This window comes from Neoarius graeffei, chromosome 5 (assembly GCF_027579695.1).
Source record: "Neoarius graeffei isolate fNeoGra1 chromosome 5, fNeoGra1.pri, whole genome shotgun sequence".
Lineage (NCBI taxonomy): Eukaryota > Metazoa > Chordata > Actinopteri > Siluriformes > Ariidae > Neoarius > Neoarius graeffei.
This window is the reverse complement of record NC_083573.1, coordinates 1912888-1928500: the sequence shown is the minus strand read 5'-3', so window position 1 is coordinate 1928500 and position 15613 is coordinate 1912888. Positions and strand designations below refer to the sequence as shown.

Genomic DNA, 15613 nt, shown 5'->3' with positions numbered 1-15613 from the left:
CATTTTTCTCTCCTGTTTCAAATTTGTATCCCACAATGCCTTGCGTGAACGGGGAAAGCCCACCACATGATGCATGACATAGTATCTTGTATTGGGTCATGGTGAAGCAGGAAAAAATAGCGGAGAATTTCGGGCCACGTGGAGATAAATTCATTAATTGTTCTATTTAAAACAACTAATAAAATTGGAAATCTATGATTTGAATTCAGTAGCTTTCAGTCACTAAACAAAAATAATTGGGTGTCGGGAAAATTCTTTTTATGACCTACACTTGAAAATGTGAAAGGCAGTACAGCTTTAATATCATGTCGGTGTTGAATGGCGCATTCGAGCGAAACCTTCGGCTTCTGTTTCTGGACTGTGTCTCTCACTGCAGCGTGTGGACACGGACGCCGCAAGAGTTCATGCTGGTGATTTGTCGATCCTGCCCTGAGTCAGTTTAACTGATGTTTGTGTGGAAAGTGACGTGGTTGGTAATGTTTGTTTTCTCACTTTAATTCAATGCCTGTGTTGTGCAGCTCACAATCATGTTTCTTGTTTTGCTCTTAATGGTGCAGTTTGTTTGTTCATGTGTGACTTCGGTCTGAGTTTGCATCCATCTCCATCACCTGCTTCCTGTCATGACAGTTAAGAATTGCTTCCAGTCTATAATCAGTAAAATCATTCATTTTTTTCATCATCAAGAAAAAATCAGGAGTTTTTGTCATTTTTATGAATAAACTTCACAGAGGTGAAACAGACGATGCACAGGTGAGAGTACAGATCAGTGGGTGTGGCTAGGACACTATCAGAAAAGGAGTTAAACTGTAAAGTTTACAAGCGGCAAGCTAATCCCAGAGCTTACACAGTGATAATTCACCAGGGACATGTAGCTGACTACATTCACCACTCGAGATGTTCCACAGGAGCCAAACAAGAAGCTTCTGTTTCAGCTTTTATTAGTGTTGAGCTCTTCTGGAAACCACTGTGGCTTTGGCAGTTCTGATAATTCTCCAAAACACAAACCTGATTGCTGTCTGAAGTGCGACTTTCCAGATGTGAAATTGAAAAAAACAAGAATGTCCCCGAACACTGCCAAGTGTCACGGGTTAAGACTGTATACCATGTCCTGCTCAGACCACATTTCTATTTTACATCCATTGGTTTTGGCCTGGAGCTCTCCTTTCAAACAGAGAGCCTCCACCAAAATAAAGACTGGACCACCATTCTGTATTTCTTTGCAAATCACTTGGAACAGCCAAGAACATCAGAGGCTTTTTGGGCCAGCGCTGATTTATGTAGCACATTGGCACCAGAGCGCTGTCAGGACACCCGCCATAAATCTGAACACCAATGCTCCCAGTTTTCATCACAGCAGCAAACTGAGCAAAGACCAAACAGGAGAAGAGCTGTAAATCTTAACCTCACTTCCAAACCACACTTTCTCAGAGTGCCTGGAACATTTCAGAACTTCTCCTTGGAGAGTAGCACATTCCAGCATCATCCATACAGAGGAGAATGACGAGAACGAACACAAACACTGATGTAGTTCAGGTGCAACATTCCATGTGCTGGTGTTATTGTGCTCCACAGTCCAGGGCCATCAGAGAGTCCACGATCAGAAGCTTCTCAGATCACACCTCCATTTACAAGCAGCAGCATCAATCAGGAAGATAATTCCAATTAAAATAATGGTCATCAATTAAATTGAGAAATTTTGGAAAGAGCAAGAAGGGATTTTTGCGCCAAGAGATGACTGGTGGAGAGATTTCAAAATTGAGACACGGAACAAATTCAGCCAGAGTACTCATGCTCACAACAAAGAGTCAAGCAGCCAAGGAGCCACTGTCCTCCTAAGAGAGTGACAGAACTCTGTTGCAGGTGAAGCTCAAAGTTTCATATCTGGACCAGAGTACAGACCAAGGTAGAGATCACTGAGCAGATCAGAGTACGGACAAGAGTATGGACCAAAGTACAGATCAGAGGACAAAACGGGGTCCATACCAGAGAACGGACCAACGTATGGATCAGAGTACAGACGACTGATAAAACTATCAGCAGTAAAGTAGGTTTGAACACAAGAGAGAGAATTATAGACTGAGAAAACGTTACGGTTCAAGTCTATGCCACTGCCCAAGTGGAGTGTGTGTGTGTGTGTGTGTGTGTGCTTCTTAAAGAGTCCAGTGTGTACAGTAAAGTGTGTGTGCAGTGGAACAGCTTCACACCATCTGTGAGGGAGGATCCCAGGTGGGAGTGGTAAAAGGTTCTTGAGGAGTCTGATGCCCTGTGGGTGGAGGATGTCCTGGGACCCATACTCCAGTACCTCCTGCAAGAGTCCAGGAGATGGAACAGAGGGCATGTGGGATTTGATCTCACCGCTTGCCAATCTGCAGACCCTCCTGTCATTGATAATCTGCATGAAGGTGGAGGTCAGTCCCTGGAATCTTCTTGGCCAGCTTGATCACCTGCTGCAGAACCTTCCTGTCCTGACCGGAGCAGCTGCTGAACCACATAGTGATGGTCCAGCAGGTCAGGATGCTCTCCACAGCACAATCTCCAAATTTTCAGAGGTTTATCCTGCTGAGGAGCAATCATCACCCTCTATGAACATCTGTCAGTTTCCATGTGAAAGCAGGAGGCAGAGTATATTTGCCTCATAAATTCAGCAGGTTTTGTTTCTGTATGAATGTCAGGAACACCGTGAAGTGAAAACATAAACGTCAGAGTCATGCTGAGATCACCATCAACAGCTACTGAAGACATGGAGCTATTTTGAGATAACAGTGCCAGATGTTGAAGATCTGCCACCTTTAGAACTTGTCTGGAGTTAGGGTTCGGAGTGGTAGTGATGGTTGTGATTCTCGTCAATGGTTAAAGACTGACATTTAACGAATAAATGTGATGTGTTCAGAAGCTTTCATCTGCTACGTTGACTGGACACGTCATCGAACATCAGGGATCTTCTACTGTAGGTTCTCCATCACCATCACCTTCTACACCAACCAGTCATAATCGATCATATCGTCATAAATACCTTTCTCTGATGTAGACCTGTTAAAAAAAGTACCATGTTACGACTCAGTTTGACCAGTAAGTGTGAACAATGTTTTCATCAGTATGTGGCTTAATTTGAAATGTGCTCAACGCCGGACCCACAGTGGTTTTGTGCTCCATCCCATGTCGTGAGCATCGATAGTGAATCTGTTTGAGATGTTCAAGTCTTCTGAAAACTGGTAATGTTCACTCGGTTATGTTTTAAGTTTGAATTTGGACGTAAAAAATTTTTTTAAAGAATGTTGATCTGTAAATGCATGTCCTGCATCGTTACCATAGTAACCAGTGTGGATGTGAAGGTGAATGTGATTGCAGTGTGAATAAACTCTTTGGATCTGATCATTATGAGTTTTCAGTGTTGACATTCGGTCTAAAGTACGTCCCAAGATAGCATAAAGGTTAACACACACACCATCACAGATCCGTCTGTCATCCATTTAATCCAAATCCGGTTTGAAAAACAAACAAACAAACAAACAAACAAACAGCAGCGAAGCTTTTAACGAGTATTTTCCTCAACAAGCTGAAACCAGCTTTCGAATCCTGAACTCTCAGTGTTTTCTTATTTTCTGTTCTTCACAGTAACATGGGAAAAACAAAGAAAGTCGACGTGACCTGATAAATAAAATCTCATAGCTGACAGTAATTCAGAATGAGGGAATAAAAACCCAGATCCGGACTTGATTTCAGAACAGAACTCTCTAATAAGCCGTTACAAACATCCTTGTAGCTGAATAATAAATTGCCCTGACGTGACCTCAAAGTAAAGGGCCAAATCTCGCCAAAAGACACGGCCTATTAAACCGTTTTTGTAGCACGGCCCAAAATAAGGACCATTTCTACTCTGATCAGCAGCAAATAAAATTCCTCCCTCGGAACATAATGGAAAGCGAAGTGCGCGTCTCCGGGTTAGCCAGCGGTGACAGGAATCCTCCAAAATCCAGCCTGATTTCCTCTCGGAGAAACGTTCAGCTGAAACCTTTTAATTATTCACTGATTCTGAGCTCGACAAACCCTGGAGCTTTTCTCTGAAAGGAAAAATCCACTCGAAGCAACCGGCATGTCAATATTTATAATGTTTATCATTAACATGACATTCCGAGATTGATTGTAGAAAGAAGTGTTTTTGTTTTAAATGTCTTTCATCACCATGTTTTTGTGACCCACAATGCTGTTTGGCGACCTGCTGATCGTGGTGCAGTGTGGGATACATCAGGAACGTTTACACCACAGTCTTTTCTCACTCACTTTTCATTTAAACTTATTTAATGTGTTCCAGAGCGGAGTGTAACTTCACGGTTTGTTATTGTAATGATTTGTATATTTTACTCTAGTGACACTCTTCCACAATCATAAATCAAATATCAGGATAACATTTCCCTAATGAAATATTGTACAGGACTAAAATAATCCTGGACATCTGAACCCTTCTTTTCTTTTTAACCTTCCCTGCATGCACAAATTCTTCACTTTACCAGCTTAACAACAAGTTGACAAAATTTATAAATGTTTAAATATTCTAAACAATGAAAAGTCAAGTTCGTCATTTTTGAGTATTAGTTTGTTGTAAATAATTTCAAGTTGCTTTTTATTTTTAATCTCCAGTATTTGACCGTCTGTAGAAGTTGTTTTAAAAGCTTTGGTGCTTGTTCAGGTTGTAAGTCTTCAGGTCTTTACACACCGAGCCTGAATATTCAGACAAAATATTCACACGAAATCTCATCTCATTCATTATCTCTAGCCGCTTTATCCTGTTCTACAGGGTCGCAGGCAAGCTGGATCCTATCCCAGCTGACTACGGGCGAAAGGCGGGGTTCACCCTGGACAAGTCACCAGGTCATCACAGGGCTGACACATAGACACAGACAACCATTCACACTCACATTCACACCTACGCTCAATTTAGAGTCACCAGTTAACCTAACCTGCATGTCTTTGGACTGTGGGGGAAACCGGAGCACCCGGAGGAAACCCACGCGGACACGGGGAGAACATGCAAACTCCGCACAGAAAGGCCCTCACCGGCCACGGGGCTCGAACCCAGGACCTTCTTGCTGTGAGGCGACAGCGCTAACCACTACACGACCGTGCCACCCTCACACGAAATCACGCAGGTAAAAACTGAAAAGTAAATATGGATCCGTTTTGTTTGTTGTGAAATTTCAGATGTGAAAATGACCTGAAGTTCATTTCTGCTGCTGCAAAGAACAGAGGGACATTTTATCAGAAAACAGTGAATGTTTCTGTCCATCAGGCGTTGTTCAGGATCAGCGGGTTCTCTGTAGTTTGTATGTAGTTTCCTGAGATCCTCACACTCCACCACGGAAGAAGAAGAAGCAGCCTTTATTTGTCACACGTACACTCAAGCACGGACTTAATCACCCATCTGAAGCAGTGAACACACACAAGTGAGCAATGAGCACCACACATACCTCAAGCAGTGGAAAGCGATGCTACAGCGCCCGGGGGGCAGTTGTGGGTTCGGTCCCTAGTTGCTCAAGGGCACTTCAGCCCAACCTCAGGCCCTGGCTGCCCCATGTTAGCCTAACCTGCATGTCTTTGGACTGTGGGGGAAACCAGAGCACCCGGAGGAAACCCACACAGACACGGGGAGAACATGCAAACTCCGCACAGAAAGGCCCCTGTCGGCTGCTGGGCTCAAACCCAGAACCTTCTTGCTGTGAGGCGACAGTGCAAACCCCTACACCACCGCGCCACCCCGATGTCATCCTGAAATATCATCTGAACCTGCCGTGGCACAGCTTCATCTCCTGAACTCTCCCTGTTGTCACCTCTGTTCCAGCTCCAGGTCAACCCCAAACTTTCTCTTTCTTGAGAGCACGCAGTCTCAACGCGAAACAAACACTAAATATAAAATCGGCAAAGGTGGACAAAGAACCCGACTTCATTACTTCAGTCAAAGTCCAGATCCCACTGGTCAAATGTGACTCTGATACAAGTGAAAGTTGTCCAGTCAAATTTTTACTTAAGTTAAAGTACCGAAGTACTTGATTTTAAAAATACTTGAGTACGAAAAGTAAATTTTCTGTCAACGCATCGTTGTATTATTGCCACAACGCTTACAAAACCTAATGCTTCTGAAGCAACCTACTGGATTTACTGACTAACTTGTAGAACCTGTAGAATAAACACCTTTACACACAGATTTCTACATTTTGTTTATTTGGCAATATGATGCTAAAACATTTCTGAAAGGACTTCAGATAAGTTAATGTTATTCATGTTAGCGTAACTCCATTTTTTTCATGCTTACGAACAGTGTCCAATTTAACTAGCTATGTGTTAACGTCCAGGATGAACCCCGCCTTTCGCCCGTAGTCAGCTGGGATAGGCTCCAGTTCGCCTGCGACCCTGTAGAACAGGATAAAGCAGCTACAGATAATGAGATGAGATGAGATGAGATGAGATGAGATGAGATGAGATGAGATGAGATGTGTTAACGTTAGCTGTGGATAAGGCGATGGCAGCTTGGTGGGAAAATCCATAGAAAGTCATGTGACAAACCAGACTGCACAGCTATTGCAATGTTATCGGTAGCTCTAAAAGCACAGACAACTTTGTTGCAAGCTTTCTCTTGGAATTAAACGTTTACATACATCAATGTGCTTCTGCAGGTCGGACGGCGAGTTTTTGGAGGCCGTGATGTGGTTCGTTTTCGGCAAACAAAGCAAACATTTAAAATGAAATGAATCTTTAATCCTTTCAGAAGACTGAAGCATGGATTCAAGGTACGGCCATGAGTGTGTGCGTTCCCCAGAAGAACCATTTCCTTCTGTTCCGTCATCAACTGATCGTATTCAAATAATGCTGCTGAGAAATCACTAAACTTGATTTTATACAGTTTATGGATGTGACGTGACCCTCGTGATTACCGATCGACTCTCAGTGTCACCTGCAAAAACAAAAAAAAAACCCAAAAAACCCAATCACGTTTTATCAAAGAAAAACATCCACTTTCAAAGCCACTTCATGGTAATGAGTAACGAGGACCTTGATAGAAATGGAGTGGAGTGAAAGCTACAACATTTGCCGTTCAAATGTAAGGAAGTTTAAGTCATAAGTTTCCAAAAAAAATGATACTCAAGTAAAGTACAGATACTCAAAAAGTGTACTTCAGTAAATGTACTTCGTGACTGTCCACCTCTGCTCATCCGTCTCGGTTTGCATTTCACACTCTCATTTTTCACTCATTTTCTTCATCGCAGTTTCTTGTTGTATACGGTGCATAAAGAGTCTGTTTCCACTCTTTAACACTTTTAATGATTTTTTTATGGCTGTATTAATGATTTAAATAATACTCCAAACTAGATCGTATTTGTATGAAATGTCGATCCAAACCAGTCAAAAACATCAAGCTGAAATGTCATGATAATTAAAAATCACTCTTTGTTCCTTGAATTATTCATTGAAAATGTCTTTTACTGCTCAAACAAAATGACTGAAACTGTGCGAGAAACATCTTTGCACCATCCACCTCAATAAAATGAAAGTTTTGATGAATATCCATGAGTATGCAAATTAAACACACCCCCATGTCTTCATGCTCTCACTAAAAGCCCAAACATTACTAATGCTTGCTGACTTTGGGACTGCGGTTGACTTGCTGACTTTGGGACTGCGGTTGACTTGCTGACTTTAGGACTGCGGTTGTCGTGAACGGTTTTGCGCTCGGGTTCCCGTCGGTGGGGGTTTATAGCATCAACGCAGCTATGTTAGGACTGTTAATGTTATAGTCATGCTGTCTGTTGTTGCCCAAATGAGGATGGGTTCCCTTTTGAGTCTGGTTCCTCTCGAGGTTTCTTCCTCATGTCGTCTGAGGGAGTTTTTCCTTGCCACCGTCGCCACAGGCTTCATCAGCGGGGATAGATTAGGGATAAAATTAGCTCATGTTTTAAGTCGTTCAAATTCTGTAAAGCTGCTTTGCGACAATGTTTATTGTTAAAAGAGCTATACAAATAAACTCGACTTGACGAATGCAGTGAAACCAAAGCTATGGAGTCATGTTGCGACATCACAAGACAAGCTCATACATAGCTCCACCCATAAATCAGTTTTGCAGAAAGAGTTATGGAATCTGTTTTAAATTTGCGTGAATTAATGAAAAAAAAGAACAAAATTTATATCATCAGAATCCGCAACAGGGTGGCACGGTGGTGTAGTGGTTAGTGCCGTCGCCTCACAGCAAGAAGGTCCGGGTTCGAGCCCCGTGGCCGGCGAGGGCCTTTCTGTGTGGAGTTTGCATGTTCTCCCTGTGTCCGCGTGGGTTTCCTCCGGGTGCTCCGGTTTCCCCCACAGTCCAAAGACATGCAGGTTAGGTTAACTGGTGACTCTAAATTGAGCGTAGGTGTGAATGGTTGTCTGTGTCTATGTGTCAGCCCTGTGATGACCTGGCGACTTGTCCAGGGTGAACCCCGCCTTTCGCCCGTAGTCAGCTGGGATAGGATCCAGCTCGCCTGCGACCCTGTAGAACAGGATAAAGCGGCTACAGATAATGAGATGAATCCGCAACAAAGTGGAGTTAATTATTTATACATTTTTATAGCATATCTGTAGCATATTAGATTTTACTGGTTAGTGTGTGTGTGTGTGTGTGTGTGTGTGTGTGTGTGTGTTGAGTCTTCTGCTGCCAGGAGATGTGTGTGTAGGGATTAGAGCAGCTTTAGTGCTGTTTAAATTACAGCCCTGGACGTGATCCACAACTTGTCAAATCGTTTCACACTAAAACCTGAGAAATGTTCAACAGCACATCTGTGTGTGTGTGTGTGTGTGTGTGTGTTCTGCTAACAGCTCTGTTGACTCTTTGCTCTTTCTTTGCCCCTGCTGATGTGTAACAGGCCTTTAGTGAGCCATCAGTCATGTGGAATCGTGTCAGACTTGGAGCGAGCAATCAGGTCTGCGAAAGACGAACGTAATTTCTCCATTCAGCTTCTGAAAACAGATTTCAGCGCTCTTCATGAAGCCGTGTCAGATATTTAACAGTTATTCCACAAAATCAACTCGTACATGAGCTGATAGGTGACGAGGCGCGTAGCACCGAGTTGTCTATAATCCGTGTACGACGAGATTGAGTGGAATAACTATTTTATTCTATCCATATTCACTGGATTTTGAGAAACAGAGCATTTTTATTTTTATTTCTTGCAAATTCGAGAAATAAAAACTTCATACAAAACGTCCGACAAAATCATTTCCACTTAGAATGTAAACAAACCGGTGAAATGACAGGAGCAATTTGCGAAAAATGCAAGAATAATAATTCTTGAAAAATAAAAACATATGTTCCCATCAAATACTTTTATTCCATATTTTGTTGCTTTTTTTGTATTTTGGGGGTTTTCTTCTTCTTCTTGAAGGTTTTTTATTGGCAGTTGGCAAACCAACTTAAAGGTGCATTACTGCCACCGACTGGGCTGGAGTGTGGAACAGGAGATAATGGGGAGAGAAAAAAAACTATATTCTTTTAGCTATTTCTGTTTCTTTTAAATACTTAAAAATGATTTTTGGGGTTTTATTTTCGAGTAGAGTTTTTATTCATTTGGTTCAGCAACACACTCCGCCATTTTGTTTTTCTCTACTCACGGTATATGAGCTGATATCCTAGTAGTAGAGTAGCCAATCAGAGCATGCAACTGCTCATATCCAGTGAACGTGGAGAGAATAACAGGTGTTAATTATTGAGAAACTGATAAAGACTCTGTGTGTGTGAGAGAGAGAGAGAGAGAGAGAGACAGAGGGAGGGAGGGAGGGATGGAGGGGTGGTGGTTGTATTATCACCCTGATTATCACGTCCCCAAGTGTTTTATTCCTCTGGCACCACAGCAATTTACTGATCATTCAATTTTTTTAACCCATTTAAAGAACATCATCCATTTTTATCTACTGATTGTTACATGTAATGCTGTGGAACTTTGGTGAAACAAGTGAGTTCCTGTTCTCACTGACGGTATCACAGCTATAAACACTCGTTCCCTCACCAGAGTCTCTTTATTCTCTCTTCAAGTTAATGAGACAAAAAACAAAATCGCAGCTTTTTCCATCATGTGACTGAGAAACTGCAACGAAGAGGAAGAAGAAGAAGATAATCGTTTCCATCGCTGACACTGGAGACTCCTTCCAGAAACATTTTACACACACACACACACACACACACACACTTCTCCTCACAGAAAACTTTCACCATGTCAACGATTTTATTCATCTGTTTACGTGGAGCGTTCACTGGACCCGTCCCTGTGAATGAGCCGTTACTATAGAAACGATAACGTATTCGAAAAAGTGCATTAATCGAGAAAATTTATCGTCACCTTCTGACCAATCAGAGTCCAGAATGCACCAGCGCTGTGTTGTCAGAGACAATAATCAGTTGGTTGAAATGTTACCTTCTGAAAGATCGTTCGAAGCCTTGGCTCTGTCCGTTCGTCGTTCATCTCAATTCGAGCGCCTTGTTAAAGTTCTCCTGGGCTTTAGTGTGCACACATTCCTGCAGACAAACCCTCCGTGTGTGTGTGTGTGTGGGGGGGGGTCAAGAGGTTTTGCATTTTCTTTGGCAGTAAAATGTGACCTGCGAATGCATTGCTGTCCAATCAGCTGGTTGGGAACCCTGGCAAACCACACCCACTTTCCACTCTTTCTTTACTCATCTTTTTTGTGAGTCGGTGTATAACTGTGTCGGAGGAGAGGCGGAGCTCAGCAGAACGGCAGCTTCAACAAGGCCAGGACACACACTGAAGATGTTCAGCAGTAAGTTCATGAAGAAGGACGTTTCTCTGTCCATCTGTGCACAGGTGAGTGTTTTGTGGGTTTTTTTTTAAACATGAAGGTTGATGCATGAATTATTGACTTTATACCACTGAGTGCAAAATTTGTCGACCCTTTCCGTTTATGGTATGCTTGGTCTTCCAGATGTTCCTTCACTGGTGAACATTATGTCATGAAACAAACACAATGATAAAATGTTGGCCTCTTTTGAACTTTTTGATGTTATTTTTCTTCCACATATTTTCTTGTTTTGGGCAGATGAGCGCACTTTGAACTTTTCTTCACTTCCATAAGACTTAAAGTAATTAGAAACATACTGTAATTTGGCAAATTCAAATGAATTCACTCCAGCAGGTGAAAAGGGGTGTAAACTTTTGAGCATTTTGATTAAAAGAACTCCTGACTGAGGGTTCAGTCAGAAAGTACCGCTAAAGTAACCGATAAATAATGCTTTTGTTAGCATTTGCATTAGCGCCACATCCAGCACACTCCTCTACAGTTAGCGTACAAGCAACAGAGAACTCGCCATGATCACAGCAGCATTGTTCAGTTTGTCGTTTATTCAGTCATAAATGGATTTAATTTGAAATGGTTGCTAATTTTTTAGTTTTGCGGTGACATTTTGGTTGGCCCTCATTCGCTTGCTAACACCTTCCGAATGAATAAACTCTAGCTGTAATCAGTCTCTGCTCACGAGCGTCTGCTTCACACACTGACTTCACTTTGAAATCTTTGGCACTTCGGGCCGTGGTGGCGACGCAGCATTTGTAAAGGTGTTGGATTTCCTTTGCTGAGCTCTGTGTTCTCCGCACAGGTTCTGTTCTTCTGTGCAGTGATGTGTGTGAGACACAGAGGGGAACCGTGTTCACACACAGAACCGTGCAGGAAGGGGCTCCGGTGTCGCTACGTGGGAGGAACACAGAACAGGACGGGAGTGTGTGCTGGTGAGTGTGAGGTTTGAGGCCCACCTGAGGTCTGGTGTGGGGTGTGGTTTAGAGTTTGGGGTGTGCTTTAGGGTTTGATGTGGGTGTGCGATTGGATGTTGTTTTGGTTTGGGAGTTGAAACTGCTGTTCGATTAGTGCAGCGATTTAGAGTTAGTTTTTGAGGTTTGGATAAAGACCTGTTCTCAGGTTTGATTTACATTTTGTTGGAAGTAAGGTCTAAAGGCCCGGTCCCACTGGCCGATGGACACAAAACGTATGCAAAAAGGACACAGCGGACGAGCAAAATTTCGGGGGTGGCTCTATCCATTTTCATCCGCTCCAGAAATGGACAAAATTGGCGAAAACAGAACGGAAAAGAACGGACGTGGGTAGTATATAGCGGGGATGTTAAACGCATGTTCATAGGAAGCCTAGCGGATGAAAGCGGATGGAAGTGGATGACAGCTCCGAAGGGGTTACCGGTGATAACTGAGAAGCAGACGCATAGCAGAAAGAGCGGATGCATAGCGGATGAAGGGGATGCATCACGTACGCCTAACGGAAACAAAGGGGATGTTGCGCGGATGTATATCGGATGCAGACCGTTCACTGCGCTAGGTGTCCTTCTACATACTCTAGACATACTCCAGACATCCTAAATATACAAGATACATCCCAGATATAAACGCTTCGTCCGTTTTGAATACTTTATATACGAGATGCATACGCTTACATCCTTTCTATTTCCGTGCTACTAACGATGAATAGACGTTTCATGTACCTTATCTTTCCTCCCTCTTTCCGTTTTCAGCTGCAGCGGATGTGAGTTGCGAGGATGCCCAGAGGATGCAGAGAGGATACAGCAGACGTTTAACGGATGATAAAGGACATAGAACGTTTGTTGCTCGTATATGTCGCGGATTTACATCATACATGGTGGAAAGTTCATCCGTTCTAAAAGTTTTGTGCAGCTCAAAACTTTTTGCGCGGATGAAATCACAGTGGACGGATGCTCGATGGATAGAGCGTATGAAGCACGTATGCAATGAGTACACAACGGATGCATAGCGTTTTCCAACGGATGGCAAAGATTTTTTTACGTTTTACATCCTCTTTGCATCCGTAAGTGCAGTGGGACCGGGCCTTAAGGTTTAGTGTCTGGTTTGATTTCGAGTTTGGTTTGTGATTTTTGGTTTCGAGTTTGGCTTTGGATTGGGTTTAGAGTTTGGTTGAGAGTTTGGTTTGGCGTGTTGTTTGGTTTGGGGTTTAATTTAGAGTTTGGTTTAGAGTTTGGGTTGTGGTTTACTTTTGAGTTTGGCTGAGAGTTTGATTTTGGGTTGGGTTTGGGGTTTTGTTTGCGCTTTGGTTTGGTTTTGAGTTTGGTTAAAATTTTGGTTTGTGGTTTGGTTTTAAGTTTGGTTTGGAGTTTGGTTTCTGTTTTGGTTTCAAGTTTGGTTTGGGGTTTGGTTTCTGTTTTGGTTTTGAGCTTGGTTTGGGTTTAGGGTTTGGTTTGTGCTTTGGTTTCTGGTTTGGTTTAGGGTTTAGTTTCAAGTTTGGTTTGGTGTTTGGTTCAGATTTTGGTGTTTGGTTTCGAGTTTAGTTTGGGGTTTTGTTTGAAGTTTGGATTGTGGCTTGACTTGTGGTCTGATTTGGGATTTGGTTTTCAGTCAGTTTTATAGTTTTTGTGGTTTGGTTTGAGGACTTGTTTGGGGTTTGGTTTGTGGTCTGTTTTGGGACTTGGTTAAGTTTGCTTTGTAGTTAGGTTTGGAGTTTAGTGGAAGGAGTGGTTTGGTGTTTGATTTGGTTTGGGGTCTTGCTTGCTGTCTGGTTTAGGTTCATTTTGGGGTTTGGTTCAGGGTTATTTTTTAAATCTGGATGGGGTTTGATTGTGGAATTGATTTAGGGACTGCTTTGGGTTTTGGCTGAAGGTCTGGCTTGTTTGGTTTGGGGTCTGGTTCAGGGACTGGTTTGGGGCTGAATTTGGGGAGGGGTTTGGGTTGAGGGCTGGTTCAGGTTCCAGTTTGTACTGAACATCACAGACAAACCTTGTGAAACTCTGTGCTCTGTTTATCTCCTGAGCAGCACCTAATGCAAACTCCTGTGTCCTGGGAAACTCTGTGTACCCCAATGGAGAGACATTTTTCCCGACCTGCAGTTACAAGTGCGTGTGTCACGATGGGCAGATCAGCTGCGTCCCTCGCTGTAACCTGGACGTGATGCTCCCGGGTCCGGACTGTCCGGTTCCCCGTAAGGTGCAGGTTCCAGGAGAATGCTGTGAAAAGTGGGTGTGTGACGCACAGGCCGAGGTCAGCGTGCTGGGGGGCTTCGCCATGGCAGGTGAGCTCCTGGTATCTTCAATAAGGATGCTGGATAGAGGATCGAGACCATTTTTATTCACCCAGTTAATTCTATATCGATAATTTGTAATGGTTTAAAGTGACTTTTTAAGTGTGTTGTTGTGAATCTCAGCATACAGACAGGAGGAGACACTGGGCTTTGATCCCAGCATGGAATGCATGGAGCAGACAACAGAGTGGAGCGCATGCTCCCGTTCCTGTGGTATGGGCGTGTCCACACGGGTGACCAATCAGAATCGGCACTGTGAGATGGTGAAACAGAGCCGCTTGTGTATGGTGCGTCCCTGCGACGCCCTCAAAGAGCAAGCAGACCCTCAGGTACAAAATATCCAGATGGGTGAGGGGTCGAATGAGCTTTCTGCATGTCCAGATTTTGCACTCAATGAAACTTCAAAAAAATAATAACAAAAAGGTAAAACCATTTTGGATGGTTGAGGGGGAACATTACCCGGTATCCTGAGGGTTCAGTTATGAAAGGGTGGCATCAAGCAAAAGTGATTTCATCGTCTCTTTTGCTGTGTGAAAATTAGGGGGGGAAAACGCTTTTCCATCAAATTAACTTTTTTATGTTTACTTAATCAGAATGCTTGCGTTGAGTGCATCATTTCAAATCCACATGAAACTACTTTCTTTTTTTGTTCCTTTGTTTTTTAACACTTGTTGGTGCATCATGAAAATCTACATGATACTAAATGTAATGTGCTGATGAAGTTATCAGGAGGTTCGTTTCACGTTCCTGTTCCCCCACAGAAAGTCGGGACGTGTCTCAGGACAACGCAGAGCCCCAAACCTGTCCACTTCACCTTCAGGAACTGCTCGAGCGTGCAGGCATTTCGTCCTCGTTTCTGTGGTCGGTGTTCAGACGCTCGCTGCTGTACGCCGCACGCCACCAAGACGGCACCCGTGAGGTTCCGCTGCCCGAACGGAACCACCATCAAGAGACCTGTCATGTTCATCCGTACGTGTGTGTGCCACCATAACTGCCCAGTGGAGGACCGGGTACCCCAACACAGACGCGAGACCAGTGACGCCGCCATCCTCACTGGCTGAACTCGTGTGAAGAGCAAACACTTACAAGAGACACTTTTACAGCTTCGAGTGAGAATCAGTCTGACAGGAGTGGGGTTTGATCCAAAAATCCCAGTGGAAAAAATAAATTAACCCTTTAAATCCTGTGATGGTCACGGCACCATCATCGATCATGACTTACATGTTTATTAAAAATTAAATAATTTTGCTTCAAGCGTCACACTTTCCTGTGTTTATTCTGATTGTAAAACAGAAACTCGACAAAGGTTTTGTGTGTTTTAATTTATTCACTGTTTTTCAGGCAGAGGTGATGAAACATTAAACAGCTTTCAGAAACACTCTGTTGAGCCATCGTACATTTTCGTCAGTCTGATCATTTTATGAAAGGTCCATGTTCTTTCAGGTGTCTGTGCTGAAATGATGTCGGACACCACGACTTCAGAACGAGGAGTTATTTTTATTGTCAGTGAACGCAAACTGTCCACAGAAGA

The 15613-nt window shown here is 43.2% G+C and overlaps 1 protein-coding gene across 1 annotated transcript; it reads left to right on the top strand.

Annotated features, from left to right (window-relative positions):
* Window positions 1-10784: 10784 nt before the first annotated feature.
* Window positions 10785-15143, top strand: LOC132885816 (CCN family member 3-like). The gene is made up of 5 exons (XM_060920333.1): window positions 10785-10838; window positions 11627-11756; window positions 13819-14073; window positions 14206-14411; window positions 14844-15143. Exons 1-5 carry the CDS (start codon window positions 10785-10787, stop codon window positions 15141-15143), a joined length of 945 nt encoding a protein of 314 aa, XP_060776316.1.
* Window positions 15144-15613: the final 470 nt, after the last annotated feature.

Coding starts and splice junctions, on each gene's coding strand:
- LOC132885816 (XM_060920333.1), top strand. CDS start 10,785: ATGTTCAGCAGTAAGTTCATGAAGAAGGACGTTTCTCTGTCCATCTGT. Junction 11,757..13,818: donor CAGGACGGGAGTGTGTGCTG/GTGAGTGTGAGG, acceptor TCTCCTGAGCAG/CACCTAATGCAAACTCCTGT. Junction 14,412..14,843: donor AAGAGCAAGCAGACCCTCAG/GTACAAAATATC, acceptor GTTCCCCCACAG/AAAGTCGGGACGTGTCTCAG.